The sequence below is a fragment of the Cuculus canorus genome, chromosome 39 (assembly GCF_017976375.1).
Source record: "Cuculus canorus isolate bCucCan1 chromosome 39, bCucCan1.pri, whole genome shotgun sequence".
Lineage (NCBI taxonomy): Eukaryota > Metazoa > Chordata > Aves > Cuculiformes > Cuculidae > Cuculus > Cuculus canorus.
Window position 1 is genome coordinate 216,167 of NC_071439.1, and position 19,999 is coordinate 236,165.

General features: G+C 49.1%; 1 protein-coding gene across 1 annotated transcript in view; it reads right to left on the reverse strand.

Annotated features, from left to right (window-relative positions):
• Positions 1-2,635: 2,635 nt before the first annotated feature.
• The window catches only part of SUPT16H (SPT16 homolog, facilitates chromatin remodeling subunit), a 43,266-nt gene continuing 25,902 nt past the window's right edge, over positions 2,636-19,999 (reverse strand). The window contains 12 exon segments of the mRNA XM_054053165.1: positions 2,636-2,800; positions 2,898-2,975; positions 4,603-4,732; positions 8,197-8,326; positions 8,630-8,799; positions 12,293-12,368; positions 13,877-13,989; positions 14,064-14,189; positions 14,284-14,402; positions 17,404-17,530; positions 17,606-17,741; positions 17,833-17,960. Coding sequence (XP_053909140.1) covers positions 2,679-2,800; positions 2,898-2,975; positions 4,603-4,732; positions 8,197-8,326; positions 8,630-8,799; positions 12,293-12,368; positions 13,877-13,989; positions 14,064-14,189; positions 14,284-14,402; positions 17,404-17,530; positions 17,606-17,741; positions 17,833-17,960 — 1,455 coding nt within the window. The 3' untranslated portion in view covers positions 2,636-2,678.

Genomic DNA, 19,999 nt, shown 5'->3' on the forward strand with positions numbered 1-19,999 from the left:
GGGGATTTTGGGGCTCCTCAAGAGGTTCTGAGGTTCCTCAAGAGGTTTTGGGGTTCCTCAGAGAGGTTTCGAGGTCTCCTGGATGGGATTTGGGGGTTCCTTCAGGAAGTTTTGGGGTCTCTGAAGGATTTTGGGGCTCCTCAAGAGGTTCTGAGGTTCCTCAAGAGGTTTTGGGGTCTCCTTGAGGGGATTTTGGGGTTCCTCAGGAGCTTTTGGGGCACCTCAAAGAGGTTTCGAGGTCTCCTGGATGGGATTTTGGGGTCCCTTCAGGAAGTTTTGGGGTCTCTGAAGGATTTTGGGGCTCCTCAAGAGATTCTGAGGTTTCTCAAGAGGTTTTGGGGTCTTCTCGAGGGGATTTTGGGGCTCCTCAGAAGGTTTTGGGGTTCCTCAAAGAGGTTTCGAGGTCTCCTGGATGGGATTTTGGGGTTCCTTCAGGAAGTTTTGGGATCTCCGAAGGATTTTGGGGCTCCTCAAGAGGTTCTGAGGTCTTCTTGATGGGATTTTGGGGTTCCTCAGGAGCTTTTGAGGTTCCTCAAGAGGTTTCGGGGTTCCTCAGAGAGGTTTCGAGGTCTCCTGGATGGGATTTTGGGGTCCCTTCAGGAAGTTTTGGGGGCTCCGAAGGATTTTGGGGCTCCTCAAGAGGTTTTGGGGTTCCTCAAAGAGGTTTTGAGGTCTCCTGGATGGGATTTTGGGGCTCCTCAGAAGGTTTTGAGGTTCCTCACAAGGTTTTGGGGTTCCTCAGAGAGGTTTTGAGGTCTCCTTGAGGGGATTTTGGGGTTCCTTCAGGAAGTTTTGGGGGCTCCGAAGGATTTTGGGGCTCCTCAAGAGGTTCTGAGGTTCCTCAAAGAGGTTTCGAGGTCTTCTTGATGGGATTTTGGGGCTCCTCAGAGAGGTTTTGAGGTCTCCTGGAGGGGATTTTGGGGTCCCTTCAGGAAGTTTTGGGGTCTCTGAAGGATTTTGGGGCTCCTCAAGAGGTTTTGGGGTCTCCTTGGTGAGAGAAAAGCAAATTTTAGGGGGAAAAACTGAATTTTGAGGGGAAAAAGGCAAATTTAGGGTGGAAAAAGGTGGGGTTTAAGGAAAAAAAGGCAAATTTTGAGGGGAAAAAACAAAACTTGAGGGAAAAAGGCAAATTTTGAGGAAAAAAAAGCAAATTTAGAGGAGAAAAACAAATTTCAAGAGAAAAAAAGCAAATTTTGAGGAAAACCCCAAATTTTGAGGGGGAAAAAAGTAAATTTAGAGGAAAAAAGGCAAATTTAGAATAAAAAACCAAATTTTGAGAGCAAAAAGGCAAATTTTGAGGAAAAAAAAATGAGGTGGAACCCTCCAAATTTCACAGGAAACTAAAAAATTCAGGTGGAACCCTCAAAAATTTCAGTGGAACCCTCAAAAATTTTGGAGGAACTCTCAAAATTTTGCAGAAAACCTCAAAAATTGTGGTGGAACCCTCAAAAATTTAGGATAAAACCTTAAAAATTTCAGTTAAACCCTCGAAAATTTTGCAGGAAACCTCAAAAATTTAAGTAGGACCCTCCAAACTTTACAGGAAACCTCAAAAATTTAGGTTTTACCCTCCAAATTTTGCAGGAACCCTCAAAAATTCAGGAGAAACCCTCCAAATTTTGCAGAAAACCTCAAAAAATTTCAGTGGAACCCTCAAAAATTTAGGTATTGCCCTCAAAATTTTGCAGGAACCCTCAAAAATTTAGGAAAAACCCTCCAAATTTTGCAGAAAACCTCAAAAATTTCCATGGAACCCTCCAAAATTTCAGTTAAACCCTCCAAAATTTTGCAGGAACCCTCCAAAATTTTGCAGGAACCCTCCAAAATTTTGCAGGAGACCTCAAAAATTTAGATGGAACCCTCAAAATTTTGCACAAACCCTCAAAAATTCAGGAGGAAACCTCAAAATTTTGCAGGAACCCTGAAAAATTTCAGTGGAACCCTCAAAAATTTCAGTGGAACCCGCCAAATTTTGCAGGAACTCTCAAAAATTTAGGAGGAAACCTCAAAAATTTAGGGAGGACCCTCCAAATTTTGCAGGAAACCTCAAAAATTTCAGTGGAACCCTCAAAAATTTCAGTTAAACCCTCAAAAATTTAGGAGAAACCCTCAAAAATTTAAGAGAAACCCTCCAAATTTTGCAGGAAACCTCAAAAATTTCCATGGAACCTTCAAAAATTTCAGTGGAACCCTCAAAAATTTTGCAGGAAACCTCAAAAATTTCAGAGGAACCCCAAAAAATTAGGAGGAAACCTCAAATATTTAAGAGAAACCCTCCAAATTTTGCAGGAAACCTCAAAAATTTCCATGGAACCCTCCAAAATTTCAGTTAAACCCTCCAAAATTTTGCAGGAACCCTCCAAAATTTAGGAGAAACCCTCAAAAATTTCCACAGAACCCTCAAAAATTTCAGTGGAACCCTCAAAATTTTGCAGGAAACCTCAAAAATTTCCACAGAACCCTCAAAAATTTCAGTGGAACCCTCCAAAATTTTGCAGGAACCCTCCAAAATTTCAGAGAATCCCTCCAAATTTCAGCGGAACCCTCCAAAATTTCACCAAAACCCTCCGAAATTTCGTCGGGACCCTCCAAATTCCGGCGTTCCCCCTCCTAAATTTGTGTCCGGAAGCCGCAATTGATCCGGAAGGCCCCGAAGGAGCCCCGAAGGAGGAGGTCCTCTACTTCCTCTTCTTCTTGGGAGGTCCCGGGGGGCGGTGGGAAGCGCCGCGTGCGGTCGCCGCTTTCCTTTTCCGGCTCCGTCCGCGCTCTTCCTCTTCCTCGTATTGACTCTCGCGGTCGGCTGAGGAAAAACCCAGAAGATTCCGGAACATTCCGGAACATTCCGGAAGGATTCCGGGAAAGTTCTCCTCAAGCAAAGGATTTGGGAATTCGCTCACCTTTCCGAGCTTCTTCTTCCAACTCATCCCAGTCCTTCCCGCTCTCCTCTTCGCTGCCCAGGGATTCCTTGGAATATTCTGGAAGGAAGAAGGGCGGGAAGGGGTCGCCAGGAGGTTCTGGGGGGTCTTCAGGGGGTTCTGGTGGTCTCTATGGGGATTTGGTGGCCACCAAAGAGACGCGGTGGCCTCCAAAGGGACCCGACGGGTATCTCCATGGGGTTCTGGTGGGACTCCATGAGGTTCGGGTGGTCTTCAGGGGGTTCTGGTGACCTCTATGGGGATTTGGTGGCCTCTAAGAGGTTCTGGTGGCCACCATGGGGACCTCACTGGTATCTCTATGGGGTTCTGGTGGGACTCCGTGGGGTTCTGGTGGTCTCTATGGGGTTTGGTGGCCACCAAGAGGACCTGACGGCCACCAGAAGGACATTATTGGTATCTCTGTGGGGTTCTGGTGGGACCTCATGAGGTTCTGGTGGCCTCTATGGGGATTTGGTGGCCACCAAGAGGACCTGGAGGCCTCCAAAAGGACCTGACAGGTATCTCCATGGGGTTCTGATGGGAGTCCAAGAGGTTGTGGCGGTCTCTATGGGGATTTGGTGGCCACCAAGAGGTTCTGGTGGTCTCTAAAGGGACCTCACTGGTATCTCCATGGGGTTCTGGTGGGACTCCGTGGGGTTCTGGTGGTCTCTATGGGGATTTGGTGGCCTCCAAGAGGACCTGGTGGCCACCAAAGGGACCTCACTGGTATCTCCATGGGGTTCTGGTGGCCTCTATGGGGATTTGGTGGCCTCCAGGAGGACCTGGTGGCCACCATGGGGACATTACTGATATCTCTATGGGGTTCTGGTGGTCTTCATGGGGTTCTGGTGACCTCTATGGGGGTTTGGTGGCCACCAAAGGGACCTGGTGACCACCAAAAGGACATTACTGATACCTCCATGGGGTTCTGGTGGCCTCTATAGGGATTTGGTGGCCTCCAGGAGGACCTGGTGGCCACCAGAAGGACATTATTGGTATCTCTGTGGGGTTCTGGTGGGACTCCATGAGGTTCTGGTGGTCTCTATGGGGATTTGGTGGCCTCCAAGACGATTTGGTGGCCACCAAGAGGACCTGGTGGCCTCAAAGGGACCTGACTGGTATCTCCATGGGGTTCTGGTGGGACTCCGTGGGGTTCTGGTGGCCTCTATGGGGATTTGGTGGCCTCCAGGAGAACCTGGTGGCCTCCAAAGGGACCTGACGGGTATCTCCATGGGGTTCTGGTGGGACTCCATGAGGTTCTGGTGACCTCTATGGGGGTTTGGTGGCCACCAAAGGGACCTCACTGGTATCTCCATGGGGTTCTGGTGGCTTCTATGGGGATTTGGTGGCCACCAAGAGGTTCTGGTGGCCTCCAAAGGGACCTGACTGGTATCTCCATGGGGTTCTGGTGGCCACCAAGAGGTTCTGGTGGTCTTCATGGGGATTTGGTGGCCTCCAAGAGGACCTGGTGGCCTCCAAAGGGACCTCACTGGTATCTCCATGGGGTTCTGGTGGCCACCAAGAGGTTCTGGTGGCCTCCAAAGGGACCTGATTGGTATCTCCATGAGGTTTTGGTGGCCTCTATGGGGATTTGGTGGCCTCCAAGAGGACCTGGTGGCCACCATGGGGTCCTGGTGACCTCCAAGAGGTCGTGGTGGCCCCCAAGAGGAGGTCCCCGAGGTCCCACCTGACTCCTCGGCCTCAGAGGAGTAATCTTCGTCGCTGTCCTCCTCCTCCTCCTCATAGTCCTCCTCGGAGGGGTTGAAGGTCTCGTCCTCAATCTCCGACTCCGATTCGCCCACGTCGGCGTCGCTGCCCTGAGGACAACACCGAGGACAACCACCTCAGGAGGAGGAGGACCTCACCCGGAGGAGGACCTCACCCGGAGGAGGACCTCCGGTGGAAATCACACTTCGTCGGGGGGAAAAAAAACGAAATTTCAGTGAAATTTCAAAATTTTGCAGGAAAATTTCAAAATTTTGAAGGAAAATCTCAAAATTTTGAAGGAAAATTTCAAAATTTTGAAGGAAAAGCTCAAAATTCTCAGCAGAATCTCCAAATTTCAAAGGAAGTCCTTCAAAACTTTGAGAGAGGGGAAATGGTTTGGAGGAAAGAATGGAAATTTTGGAGGAAAAAAGGGAAATTTTGGAGGAAAAAAGGGAAATTTTGGAGGAAAAAAGGGAAATTTTGGAGGAAAAAGGAAATTTTGGAGGAAAAAAGGGAAATTTTGGAGGAAAGAGGGAAATTTTGGAGGAAAGAGGGAAAATTTTGGAGGAAAGAACGGAAATTTTGGAGGAAAGAAGGAAATTTGGGAGGAAAGAATGGAAATTTTGGAGGAAAGAAGGGAAATTTTGGAGGAAAGAAGGGAAATTTTGGAGGAAAGAAGGGAAATTCTGGAGGAAAGAGACAAAATTTTGGAGGAAAGAATGGAAATTCTGGAGGAAAGAAGGAAATTTTGAAGGAAAGGGGAAATTTTGGAGGAAAGAACGAAATTTTGGAGGAAAGAATGGAAATTTTGGAGGAAAGAATGGAAATTTTGGAGGAAAGAAGGGAAATTTTGGAGGAAAGAAGGGAAATTCTGGAGGAAAGAAGGGAAATTCTGGAGGAAAGAAGGGAAATTTTGGAGGAAAGAAGGGAAATTCTGGAGGAAAGAACGGAAATTTTGGAGGAAAGAAGGAAATTTGGGAGGAAAGAATGGAAATTTTGGAGGAAAGAAGGGAAATTTTGGAGGAAAGAAGGGAAATTTTGGAGGAAAGAAGGGAAATTTTCGAGGAAAGAACGAAATTTTGGAGGAAAGAACGAAATTTTGGAGGAAAGAATGAAATTTTGGAGGAAAGAATGAAATTTTGGAGGAAAGAAAGGAAATTTTGGGGGAAAGAACGGAAATTTTGGGGGAAAGAACGGAAATTCTGGAGGAAAGAACAGAAATTTTGGAGGGAAGAACGAAATTTTGGAGGAAAGAGACAAAATTTTGGAGGAAAGAATGAAAATTCTGGAGGAAAGAGACAAAATTTTGGAGGAAAGCACCAAATTTGGAGGGAAAATGTCGAAGTTTTGGAGGAAATCCTAAAATTCTGAGGGAAAGCGTCAAAATTCTGAGGGAAAGCGCTGAAATTTTGGAGGAAACACTCAAATTTTGAGGGAAAAAGTCAAAGTTTTGAGGGAAATGTCAGAATTTTGGAGGAAATCCTAAAATTCTGAGGGAAAGCGTCAAAATTTCCTCCAAAATTCTGACATTTTCCCTCAGAACTTTGATCTTTTTCCTCTGAACTTTGACTTTTTCCCTCAAAACTTCGCCATTTTCCCTCAGAACTCGAGTGTTTCCTCCAAAATTTTGACATTTTCCCTCAGAATTTTGTTGCTTTCCGTCAGAATTTTAGGATTTCCTCCAAAATTCTGACATTTTCCCTCAAAACTTTGATCTTTTTCCTCTGAACTTTGCTATTTTCCCTCAAAACTTGAGTGTTTCCTCCAAAGTTTTGATTTTTTTCCCTCAGAATTTTGAGGGAAATCCTAAAATTGTGAGGGAAAGCGTCAGAGTTTTGAGGGAAAATGGCAAAATTCTGAGGGAAAGTGTCAAAATTTTGGAGGAAACACTCAAATTTTGAGGGAAAATAGCAAAACTCTGGAGAAAAGCATCAAAATTTTGGAGGAAACCCTCGAGTTCTGAGGGAAAATGGCAAAGTTTTGAGGGAAAAAGTCAAAATTCTGAGGGAAAGCGTCAAAATTCTGAGGGAAAGCGTCAAAATTTTGGAGGAAATCCTAAAATTCTGAGGGAAAGCGTCAAAATTTTGGAGGAAACACTCAAGTTTTGAGGGAAAATGGCAAAGTTTGGAGGGAAAACATCAAAATTCTGAGGGAAACTTCAGTAGAAACCTCAAAACTTTGGGGAAAACACTCAAAATTTGGGAGAAACCTCAAAATTTAGAAGGAAAACTAAAAAATTCAGGAGGAAAACCCTCAAAATTTAGGAGGAAAACTAAAACATTTACGAGGAAAACTAAAAAATTTAGGTAGGAACCTCAAAATTTAGGAGGATTCAAAAATTAAAGAGGCAAACTAAAAAAATTGGGGGAGAGACTAAAAACTTCGGAGGAAATCCACAAAATTTGGGTGGAAATCTCAAAATTTTGGAAAACCTCAAAAACTTAGGGAAAAAACCTCAAAATTTTTGAGAAAACCTCAAAAATGTAACAAGAAAATCTCAAAATTCTGGAGGAAACCTCAAAAATTTTAGAGGAAACCCTCAAAATCTTGGAGGAAACCCTAAAAAACTTAGGAAAACCCCTCAAAATTTTGGAGGAAACCTCAAAATTTAGGAGAAAACCCTCAAAATTCTGGAGGAAACCTCAAAAACTTAGGAAAAAAACTCAAAGTTTCGGAAAAACCCTCAAAATTTTGGAAAAAAACTCAAAATTTTGGAAAAAACCTCCAAAATCTTGGAGGAAACCTAAAAAACTCAGGAAAAACACTCAAAATTCTGGAGAAAACCTCCAAAATTTAAGAAGAAACCTCAAAAACTTAGAAAAAAACCTCAGAATTTAGGAGGAAACCCTCAAAATCTTGGAGGAAACCCTAAAAAACTTAGGAAAAACCCTCAAAATTTTGGAAGAATCCTCAAAGTTTAGGAGAAAACCCTCAAAATTCTGGAGGAAACATCAAAATTTCGGAGGAAACATCAAAATTTCGGAGGAAACCCTCAAAATTCTGGAGAAAACCTCAAAATTCCGGAGAAAACCCTCAAAATTTAGGAGGAAACCCTCAAAATTCTGGAGGAAACCCTCAAAATTCTGGAGGAAACCCTCAAAATTCTGGAGGAAACCCTCAAAATTCTGGAGGAAACCTCAAAATTTTGGAGGAAACCCTCAAAAATTTGGAGAAAACCCTCAAAAATTTGGAAAAAACCTCAAAACTTTGGAAAAAAACCCTCAAAATTCTGGAGAAAACCTCAGAATTTAGGAGAAAACCCTCAAAATTTTGGAGGAAACCTCAAAATTTTGGAGGAAACCTCAACCTTCAGGAGGAAACTTCCAAAGGAGAAGAACCTGAGGTGGAGGAGAACCTCCAGGTGGTGCCACCAAGAGTGTGGAGAAGGTAGAGATGGACAGAAGGTGGAGATGGTGGAGAGGAGAAGGTGGAGATGGAGAGGAGAAGGTGGAGGTGGAGAGGAGAAGGTGGAGGTGGAGAGGAGAAGGTGGAGGTGGAGAGGAGAAGGTGGAGGTGGAGAGGAGAAGGTGGAGGTGGAGAGGAGAAGGTGGAGATGGAGATGAGGAGGTCCTACCTCGCCCTCGGGCTCCAGGAAGGACCACCCGCCCTGTTCGAAGAAGCCCTCGGGGTCATCCACGATGGTCTTCATGATCTTCGTCCAATTGAGGGATTGGACGCCCTCCGTGTACTTGAGGTCACAGGAGCTGCAGGAGGTCCAAGGGGGGTCACAAGAGGTCCAAGAGGGGGTGGAGGAGGTCCAAGAGGGGGTGGAGGAGGTCCAAGAGGGGGTGGAGGAGGTCTAAAGGGGTTGGAGGAGGTCTAAAGGGGGTTGGAGAAGGTCCTAAAGTGGTTGGAGAAGGTCTAAAGGGGGTTGGAGAAGGTCTAAGGGGGTTGGAGAAGGTCTAAAGGGGGTTGGAGAAGGTCTAAAGGGGGTTGGAGAAGGTCTAAAGGGGGTTGGAGAAGGTCCAAGGGGGGTTGGAGAAGGTCCAAGGTGTGGTGGGACCTACTTGAGCCACTCCTTGATGGGGTCCAAGGAGGCGACGGGGATGGCGTTGATCATGGTGACCTTTTTGCTGTAGTCTTTGTAGACGATGACCATATCGAAGTTCTTGAGGTGGAACTGAACGCGTTCGAAGTGGATCAACTCCACCTCATCCAAAGTGACCACGAACGGAGGCTGCGAAGGGAGGAGAAGGTCCACGAGAGGTGGGAGAAGGTCTAAGGGGGTTCGGAGGAGGTCTAAGAGGGGTTGGAGGAGGTCTAAGAGGGGTTGGAGGAGGTCTAAGGGGGGTCGGAGGAGGTCTAAGGGGGGTTGGAGGAGGTCTAAGGGGGTTCGGAGGAGGTCTAAGGGGGTTCGGAGGAGGTCTAAGGGGGTTCGGAGGAGGTCTAAGGGGGTTCGGAGGAGGTCTAAGGGGGTTGGAGGAGGTCTAAGGGGGTTGGAGGAGGTCTAAGGGGGTTCGGAGGAAGTCTAAGGGGGGTTGGAGGAGGTCTAAGGGGGTTCGGAGGAGGTCTAAGGGGGTTGGAGGAGGTCTAAGGGGGTTGGAGGAGGTCTAAGGGGGTTCGGAGGAGGTCTAAGGGGGTTCGGAGGAGGTCTAAGAGGGGTTGGAGGAGGTCTAAGGGGGTTCGGAGGAGGTCTAAGGGGGTTCGGAGGAGGTCTAAGAGGGGTTGGAGGAGGTCTAAGGGGGTCGGAGGAGGTCTAAGGGGGTCGGAGGAGGTCTAAGGGGGTTCGGAGGAGGTCTAAGGGGGTTCGGAGGAGGTCTAAGGGGGTTGGAGGAGGTCTAAGGGGGTTCAGAGGAGGTCTAAGGGGGTTGGAGGAGGTCTAAGAGGGGTTCGGAGGAGGTCTAAGGGGGGTTGGAGGAGGTCTAAGGGGGTCGGAGGAGGTCTAAGAGGGGTTCGGAGGAGGTCTAAGGGGGTTGGAGGAGGTCTAAGGGGGTTGGAGGAGGTCTAAGGAGGGTTCAGAGGAGGTCTAAGGGGGTTGGAGGAGGTCTAAGAGGGGTTCGGAGGAGGTCTAAGGGGGGTTGGAGGAGGTCTAAGGGGGTCGGAGGAGGTCTAAGAGGGGTTCGGAGGAGGTCTAAGGGGGTTGGAGGAGGTCTAAGGGGGTTGGAGGAGGTCTAAGGAGGGTTCAGAGGAGGTCTAAGGGGGTTCGGAGGAGGTCTAAGGGGGTTCGGAGGAGGTCTAAGGGGGGTTGGAGGAGGTCTAAGGGGGTTCGGAGGAGGTCTAAGGGGGTCGGAGGAGGTCTAAGGGGGTTCGGAGGAGGTCTAAGGGGGTCGGAGGAGGTCTAAGGGGGTTCGGAGGAGGTCTAAGGGGGTCGGAGGAGGTCTAAGGGGGTTCGGAGGAGGTCTAAGGGGGTCGGAGGAGGTCTAAGGGGGTTCGGAGGAGGTCTAAGGGGGTTCGGAGGAGGTCTAAGAGGGTCGGAGGAGGTCTAAGGGGGTTCGGAGGAGGTCTAAGGGGGTTCGGAGGAGGTCTAAGGGGGTTGGAGGAGGTCTAAGGGGGTTCGGAGGAGGTCTAAGGGGGGTCGGAGGAGGTCTAAGGGGGTTCGGAGGAGGTCTAAGGGGGTTCGGAGGAGGTCTAAGAGGGTTGGAGGAGGTCTAAGGGGGTTCGGAGGAGGTCTAAGGGGGTTCGGAGGAGGTCTAAGGGGGGTTGGAGGAGGTCTAAGGGGGTTGGAGGAGGTCTAAGGGGGTTCGGAGGAGGTCTAAGGGGGTTCGGAGGAGGTCTAAGGGGGTTCGGAGGAGGTCTAAGGGGGTTCGGAGGAGGTCTAAGAGGGGTTGGAGGAGGTCTAAGGGGGTTGGAGGAGGTCTAAGGGGGGTTGGAGGAGGTCTAAGGGGGTTCGGAGAAGGTCTAAGGGGGTTCGGAGGAGGTCTAAGGGGGTTCGGAGGAGGTCTAAGGGGGTTCGGAGGAGGTCTAAGAGGGGTTGGAGGAGGTCTAAGGGGGTTGGAGGAGGTCTAAGGGGGTTGGAGGAGGTCTAAGAGGGGTTGGAGGAGGTCTAAGGGGGTTCGGAGGAGGTCTAAGAGGGGTTCGGAGGAGGTCTAAGGGGGTTGGAGGAGGTCTAAGGGGGGTCGGAGGAGGTCTAAGAGGGGTTGGAGGAGGTCTAAGGGGGGTTGGAGGAGGTCTAAGGGGGTTCGGAGGAGGTCTAAGAGGGGTTGGAGGAGGTCTAAGAGGGGTTGGAGGAGGTCTAAGGGGGTTCGGAGGAGGTCTAAGAGGGGTTCGGAGGAGGTCTAAGGGGGTTGGAGGAGGTCTAAGGGGGGTCGGAGGAGGTCTAAGAGGGGTTCGGAGGAGGTCTAAGAGGGGTTGGAGGAGGTCTAAGGGGGTTCGGAGGAGGTCTAAGAGGGGTTGGAGGAGGTCTAAGAGGGGTTGGAGGAGGTCTAAGGGGGTTCGGAGGAGGTCTAAGGGGGTTGGAGGAGGTCTAAGAGGGGTCGGAGGAGGTCTAAGAGGGGTTGGAGGAGGTCTAAGGGGGTTCGGAGGAGGTCTAAGGGGGTTCAGAGGAGGTCTAAGGGGGTTGGAGGAGGTCTAAGGGGGTTCGGAGAAGGTCTAAGGGGGTTCGGAGGAGGTCTAAGGGGGTTCGGAGGAGGTCTAAGGGGGTTCGGAGGAGGTCTAAGAGGGGTTGGAGGAGGTCTAAGGGGGTTGGAGGAGGTCTAAGGGGGGTTGGAGGAGGTCTAAGGGGGTTCGGAGAAGGTCTAAGGGGGTTCGGAGGAGGTCTAAGGGGGTTCGGAGGAGGTCTAAGGGGGTTCGGAGGAGGTCTAAGAGGGGTTGGAGGAGGTCTAAGGGGGTTGGAGGAGGTCTAAGGGGGGTCGGAGGAGGTCTAAGAGGGGTTGGAGGAGGTCTAAGGGGGTTCGGAGGAGGTCTAAGGGGGTTCGGAGGAGGTCTAAGGGGGTCGGAGGAGGTCTAAGGGGGGTCGGAGGAGGTCTAAGGGGGTTGGAGGAGGTCTAAGGGGGTTGGAGGAGGTCTAAGAGGGGTTGGAGGAGGTCTAAGGGGGTTCGGAGGAGGTCTAAGAGGGGTTCGGAGGAGGTCTAAGGGGGTTGGAGGAGGTCTAAGGGGGGTCGGAGGAGGTCTAAGAGGGGTTGGAGGAGGTCTAAGGGGGGTTGGAGGAGGTCTAAGGGGGTTCGGAGGAGGTCTAAGAGGGGTTGGAGGAGGTCTAAGAGGGGTTGGAGGAGGTCTAAGGGGGTTCGGAGGAGGTCTAAGAGGGGTTCGGAGGAGGTCTAAGGGGGTTGGAGGAGGTCTAAGGGGGGTCGGAGGAGGTCTAAGAGGGGTTGGAGGAGGTCTAAGGGGGGTTGGAGGAGGTCTAAGGGGGTTCGGAGGAGGTCTAAGAGGGGTTGGAGGAGGTCTAAGAGGGGTTGGAGGAGGTCTAAGGGGGTTCGGAGGAGGTCTAAGGGGGTTGGAGGAGGTCTAAGAGGGGTCGGAGGAGGTCTAAGAGGGGTTGGAGGAGGTCTAAGAGGGGTTGGAGGAGGTCTAAGAGGGGTTCGGAGGAGGTCTAAGGGGGTTCGGAGGAGGTCTAAGAGGGGTTGGAGGAGGTCTAAGGGGGTTCGGAGGAGGTCTAAGGGGGTTCAGAGGAGGTCTAAGGGGGTTGGAGGAGGTCTAAGGGGGTTCGGAGAAGGTCTAAGGGGGTTCGGAGGAGGTCTAAGGGGGTTGGAGAAGGTCTAAGGGGGGTTGGAGGAGGTCTAAGGTCAACGTACCCACTCGGTGCAGTTGACCAAAGCGCTGCTGGTGGGTTGGAGAAGACAAGTGCTGCGATAGGGGGCACCGTTGAAGCTGAAAAGGGGACACGGAGGAGAAGAGGGTGAGGAGACACCAAAGAAAGGCCACGAGGAGACACCGAAATAGCTCAAAAAGACCTCAAAAACCATGAGGAAACCCCAAAATTCCTCAAAAAGTGCTCAAAGCACCATGAGGAGACCCCAAAACACCTCAAAAAACCCACAAAAACCATGAGGAGACCCCAAAATACCTCAAAAACACCACAAAAACCATGAGGAGACCTCAAAATACCTCAAAAAGTCCTCAAAGAGCCATGAGGAGACCTCAAAACACCTCACAAAGTCCTCAAAGAACCACGAGGAGACCCCAAAACACCTCAAAAACCCCACAAAAACCACGAGGAGACCTCAAAATACCTCAAAGAACCACGAGGAGACCCCAAAACACCTCAAGAAGACCTCAAAAACCATGAGAAGACCCCAAAATACCTCAAAAACACCACAAAAACCATGAGGAGACCTCAAAAAGACCTTAAGGACCATGAGGAGACACCAAAATACCTCAAAAAGTCCTCAAAGAACCACGAGGAGACCTCAAAAAGACCTTAAGGACCATAAAGAGACCCCAAAATACCTCAAAACCACCACAAAAACCATGAGGAGACCTCAAAAAGACCTTAAGGACCATGAGGAGACCTCAAAAACCCCACAAAAACCATGAGGAGACCCCAAAATACCTCAAAGAACCATGAGGAGACCCCAAAACACCTCAAGAAGACCACAAAAACCACGAGGAGACCCCAAAATACCTCAAAAAGTCCTCAAAGAACCATGAGGAGACCCCAAAATACCTCAAAAACACCACAAAAACCATGAGGAGACCCCAAAATACCTCACAAAGTCCTCAAAAACCATAAGGAAACCCCAAAATACCTCACAAAGTCCTCAAAGAACCACGAGGAGACCTCAAAATACCTCAAAAAACCCTGAGGAGACCCCAAAACACCTCAAAAAGACCACAAAACCCATGAGGAGACCCCAAAATACCTCAAAAACCCCTTAAAAATCATGAGGAGACCCCAAAATACTTCAAAAACACCACAAAAACCACGAGGAGACCCCAAAATACCTCTAAAAGTCCTCAAAGAACCACGAGGAGACCCCAAAATACGTCAAAAACACCACAAAACCCATGAGGAGACCCCAAAATACCTCACAAAGTCCTCAAAGAATCACGAGGAGACCTCAAAATACCTTAAAGAACCATGAGGAGACCCCAAAACACCTCACAAAGTCCTCAAAAACCATAAGGAGACCCCAAAATACCTCAAAAAGTCTTTAAAGAACCACGAGGAGACCTCAAAATACCTCAAAGAACCATAAGGAGACCCCAAAACACCTCAAGAAGACCTCAAAGAACCATGAGAAGACCTCAAAACACCTCAAAACCACCACAAAAACCCTGAGAAGACCCCAAAATACCTCAAAAAAAACCCCTGAAAACCCACGAGGAGACCCCAAAAGACCTCGAGAAGACCTCCCTTGAGGTCGATGTCCACGTACCCCAACTCCCGGAAGGGGACCTCGAACTCCAGTTCCTCCTTGGTGAGGGCTTCCACCTTCTCGATGAAGTTCTTGAAGGCCGTTTTCAACTTGTGGCGCATCTCTCGTTCCATCTAAAAGAGGAGAAGAAGGTTCTAGAAGGTTCTTGGTGGTATCTCCAGAGCTTCCAGAAGGTTCTCCAAAGGACCTGCTCGGCGTAGAGGTCATCGCGGTCGTGCATGTGTTGGTGTTTGCCCAAATCGGTGGTGATTTCTCCAACTTCGGTGTAGAATTGGACGTCCGTGTGGCGCTTTTTGCCGAACATAATGGCGTTCTAGAAGAAGACAACCCCCAAAAATCAACCAAAAGGTCCTATTTTGGACCTCCGAAGCCACCGCTGAGGGGTTTGGAACTGTGCAGGAGAAGACCTTGAGGTGGAAGTGAAGGACGATGATCATTTCGCCGTCGCAGGGTTGGAAGACGGCGTGTTTGATGTTGTTGTAGAGGATGTCCACTTTGTCGCCGCGGACGGAGGTGAAGCGGAAGCCTGAGGAGATAGAAGGGAGGAGAAAGGGAGGGACCTTCAGGTGAGGACCGCGAGGAGAACCGCCAAAAGACCATAAAGAACCACGAGGAGACCTCAAAAGACCTCAAAAAGACATCAAAAACCATGAGGAGACCTCAAAATACCACAAAGAACCACGAGGAGACCTCAAAATACCTCAAAAAGACCTCAAAGAACTATGAGGAGACCTCGAAAGACCTCAAAAAGACGTCAAAAACCATGAGGAGACCTCAAAATACCTCAAAACCACCACAAAAACGATGAGGAGACCCCATAAAACCTCAAAGAACCCTCAAAGAACCCTGAGGAGACCCCAAAAAACCTCAAAGAACCCTCAAAGAACCCTGAGGAGACCCCATAAAACCTCAAAGAACCCTCAAAGAACCCTGAGGAGACCCCAAAATACCTCAAAAACACCTTAGAAACCATGAGTAGACCCCATAAAACCTCAAAGAATCCTCAAAGAACCACGAGGAGACCCCATAAAACCTCAAAGAACCCTCAAAGAACCACGAGGAGACCCTATAAAACCTCAAAAAGACCTCAAAAACCATGAGAAGACCCCATAAAACCTCAAAAAGCCCTCAAAAACCATGAGGAGACCTCAAAATACCTCAAAACCACCACAAAAACCCTGAGGAGACCCCATAAAACCTCAAAAAGTCCTCAAAAACCACGAGGAGACCCCATAAAACCTCAAAGAACCCTCAAAGAACCACGAGGAGACCCCATAAAACCTCAAAAACACCACAAAAACCATGAGAAGATCCCATAAAACCTCAAAGAATCCTCAAAAACCCTGAGGAGACCCCAAAATACCTCAAAGAACCCTCAAAGAACCATGAGGAGACCCCAAAATACCTCAAAAAGTCCTCAAAGAACCCTGAGGAGACCCCAAAACACCTCAAAAAGTCCTCAAAAACCCTGAGGAGACCCCATAAAACCTCAAAGAACCCTCAAAGAACCATGAAGAGACCCCAAAATACCTCAAAGAATCCTCAAAGAACCCTGAGGAGACCCCATAAAACCTCCAAAAGCCCTCAAAAACCCTGAGGAGACCCCAAAATACCTCAAAAAGTCCTTAAAGAACCATGAGGAGACCCCATAAAACCTCCAAAAATCCTCAAAGAGCCACGAGGAGACCTCAAAACACCTCAAAACCACCAGAAAAACCACAGGGAGACCCCATAAAACCTCAAAGAACCCTCAAAGAACTCGGATAAGACCTCAAAATACCTCAAAAAGTCCTCAAAAAACCATGAGGAGACCCCAAAACACCTCAAAAACACCACAAAAACCATGAGGAGACCCCATAAAACCTCTAAAAGCCCTCAAAAACCATGAGGAGACCCCATAAAACCTCAAATAATCCTCAAAAACCCTGAGGAGACCCCATAAAACCTCAAAGAACCCTCAAAGAACCATGAGAAGACCCCAAAATACCTCAAAGAACCCTCAAAGAACCCTGAGGAGACCCCATAAAACCTCAAAGAACCCTCAAAGAACCCTGAGGAGACCCCATAAAACCTCAAAGAACCCCAAGGAGACCCCATAAAACCTCAAAGAACCCTCAAAGAACCCCGAGGAGACCCCATAAAACCTCAAAGAACCCTCAAAGAACCCTCAAAGAACCATGAGGAGACCCCAAAACACCTCAAAACAACCACTAAAACCACGAGGAGACCCCATAAAACCTCAAAGAACCCCAAGGAGACCCCATAAAACCTCAAAAAGTCCTCAAAGAACCCTGAGGAGACCCCATAAAACCTCAAAGAACCCTCAAAGAACCCTGAGGAGACCCCATAAAACCTCCGAAAGCCCTCAAAAACCATGAGGAGACCCCATAAAACCTCAAAGAACCCTCAAAGAACCCTGAGGAGACCCCATAAAACCTCCGAAAGCCCTCAAAAACCATGAGGAGACCCCATAAAACCTCAAAGAACCCTCAAAGAACCCTGAGGAGACCCCATAAAACCTCCGAAAGCCCTCAAAGAACCCTGAGGAGACCCCATAAAACCTCAAAGAACCCTCAAAGAACCCTGAGGAGACCCCATAAAACCTCCGAAAGCCCTCAAAAACCATGAGGAGACCCCATAAAACCTCAAAGAACCCTCAAAGACCCTGAGGAGACCCCATAAAACCTCAAAGAACCCTCAAAGAACCATGAGGAGACCCCAAAACCCCTCAAAACCACCACAAAAACCACGAGGAGACTCCATAAAACCTCAAAGAACCCCAAGGAGACTCCATAAAACCTCAAAGAACCCCAAGGAGACCCCATAAAACCTCCAAAAGCCCTCAAAAACCATGAGGAGACCCCATAAAACCTCAAAGAATCCTCAAAGAACCCTGAGGAGACCCCATAAAACCTCCAAAAGCCCTCAAAAACCATGAGGAGACCCCATAAAACCTCAAAGAATCCTCAAAGAACCCTGAGGAGACCCCATAAAACCTCAAAGAACCCTCAAAGAACCCTGAGGAGACCCCATAAAACCTCAAAGAACCCCGAGGAGACCCCATAAAACCTCAAAGAACCCTCAAAGAACCCCGAGGAGACCCCATAAAACCTCAAAGAACCCTGAGGAGACCCCATAAAACCTCAAAGAACCCTCAAAGAACCCTGAGGAGACCCCATAAAACCTCAAAGAACCCTCAAAGAACCACGAGGAGACCCCAAAACACCTCAAAACCACCACAAAAACCATGAGGAGACCCCAAAACACCTCAAAACCACCACAAAAACCACGAGGAGACTCCATAAAACCTCAAAGAACCACGAGGAGACCCCATAAAACCTCAAAGAACCCTCAAAGAACCCCGAGGAGACCCCATAAAACCTCAAAGAACCCTGAGGAGACCCCATAAAACCTCAAAGAACCACGAGAAGACCCCATAAAACCTCCAAGAACCCTCAAAGAACCCCGAGAAGACCCCCGAACCCCCTCCATGAAGCCCCTCAGGAGGTCCCCGCGTGGTGGGTTACCGTTGACGTGCGCCTCGAGTGACCCCTGCATCCTCTTCTGAGCGATGTTGGGGCGGATGTAGAGGTCCTTCAGCTTGGGGTTACTCCGGTTGAGGTTAATGACCAACGAGTCTTGTTTGACGATGCCCTGAAGAAGACGGCGAAGCTGTGGAGAAGGTACTTACGGAGGAGAAGACCTCTTTGGAGGTGGTTTTGTGGTCACCTCTTTCTCCTTCTCTTCGGCTTCGCGCGTTTTGTAGCGTTTTTGGACCTCTTTGATGATTCTGAAGGCGTTTTGGAGGTTCAACGCAGGAACCGTTTGTTCTCCGGGGGTCTTCATGTTGGACGCCCGATACGTTCTGGAGGAGGAGAAGACACCAAAGAAGGTCCATAACGACCACCGAAAGACCTTTTGGAGGTCCTCGGAAGGTCAAAGAGGTCCTTTCTTACATCTCCTTGACGAAGGTGGCTTCAGGGTTGGGGAAGATGTTGCCCTCGTTGCGACCCAAAGCGCTTCCGGGACAGTAGAAGTTGATGCGGAGATACGTGTAGTCCCCTTCCACCGACATGCTGATGTTCTACCAGAAGAGGACAACCAAAGGCAGCTCCAAGAGGACCTCCAGGAGGAGGGGGGGACCTCCAAAATGGAGCTCGGAAGGGAGGGGGGACCTCAAAAGGACATCGAGGTGGAGGTGGGACCTCAAAAAGGACCTTAAATTGGAGGTGGGAACTCAAAATGACGTCGAGGTGGAGGTGGAACCTCAAAAGGACCTCAGGTGGAACCTCAAAACAATGTTGAGGTGGAGGTGGGACCTCAAAAGGACCTCAAAATGGAGGTGGGACCTCAAAAAGGACCTCGAAATGGAGGTGGGACCTTCAAAAAGGACCTCGAAATGGAGGTGGAACCTCAAAAGGACCTCAGGTGGAACCTCAAAACAATGTGGAGGTGGAGGTGGAACCTCAAAAGGACCTCGAAATGGAGGTGGGAACTCAAAAAGGACCTCGGAATGGAGGTGGGACCTCAAAAATGACGTCGGAATGGAGGTGGAACATCAAAAGGAGCTCAGGTGGAACCTCAAAACAATGTTGAGGTGGAGGTGGAACCTCAAAAGGACCTCGAAATGGAGGTGGGACCTCAAAAAGGACCTCGGAATGGAGGTGGGAACTCAAAAAGGACCTCGGAATGGAGGTGGGAACTCAAAAGGACCTCAGGTGGAACCTCAAAAGCACATTGAGGTGGAAGTGGAACCTCAAAAGGACCTCGAAATGGAGGTGGGACCTCAAAAAGGACCTCGGAATGGAGGTGGGACCTCAAAAGGACCTCAGGTGGAACCTCAAAACAATGTTGAGGTGGAGGTGGAACCTCAAAAGGACCTCAAAATGGAGGTGGGACCTCAAAAAGGACCTCGAAATGGAGGTGGGACCTCAAAAGGAGCTCAGGGAGAACGTCAAAACAATGTTGAGGTGGAGGTGGGACCTCAAAAGAATCTCAAAATGGAGGTGGGAACTCAAAAAGGACCTCGAAATGGAGGTGGGACCTCAAAAATGACGTCAGAATGGAGGTGGAACCTCAAAAAGGACCTTAAATTGGAGGTGGGACCTCAAAAAGGGCCTCGAAATGGAGGTGGGAACTCAAAATGACGTCGGAATGGAGGTGGGAACTCAAAAGGACCTCAGGTGGAACCTCAAAACAATGTTGAGGTGGAGGTGGAACCTCAAAAGGACCTCGAAATGGAAGTGGAACCTCAAAAGGGACCTTAAATTGGAGGTGGGACCTCAAAAAGGACCTCGAAATGGAGGTGGAACCTCAAAAGGACCTCAGGTGGAACCTCAAAACAATGTTGAGGTGGAGGTGGGACCTCAAAAGGACCTCGAAATGGAGGTGGGACCTCAAAAGGACCTCAGGTGGAACCTCAAAACAATGTTGAGGTGGAGGTGGAACCTCAAAAGGACCTCGAAATGGAGGTGGAACCTCAAAAGGACCTCAGGGAGAACCTCAAAACAATGTTGAGGTGGAGGTGGAACCTCAAAAAGGACCTCAAAATGGAGGTGGGAACTCAAAAAGGACCTCGAAATGGAGGGGGGAACTCAAAAAGGACCTCGAAATGGAGGTGGGACCTCAAAAGGAGCTCAGGGAGAACCTCAAAACAATGTTGAGGTGGAGGTGGGACCTCAAAAGGATCTCAAAATGGAGGTGGGAACTCAAAAAGGACCTCGAAATGGAGGTGGGACCTCAAAAATGACGTCGGAATGGAGGTGGAACATCAAAAGGACCTCAGGTGGAACCTCAAAACAATGTGGAGGTGGAGGTGGAACCTCAAAAGGACCTCAAAATGGAGGTGGGACCTCAAAAAGGACCTCGAAATGGAGGTGGGAACTCAAAAAGGACCTTGAAATGGAGGTGGGACCTCAAAAGGACCTCAGGTGGAACCTCAAAACAATGTTGAGGTGGAGGTGGAACCTCAAAAAGGACCTCGAAATGGAGGTGGGACCTCAAAAGGATCTCAAAATGGAGGGGGGAACTCAAAAAGGACCTCGGAATGGAGGTGGGACCTCAAAAAGGACCTCAAAGTTGAGGTGGAACCTCAAAAGGACCTCAGGGTTGAGGGCAAAAAAG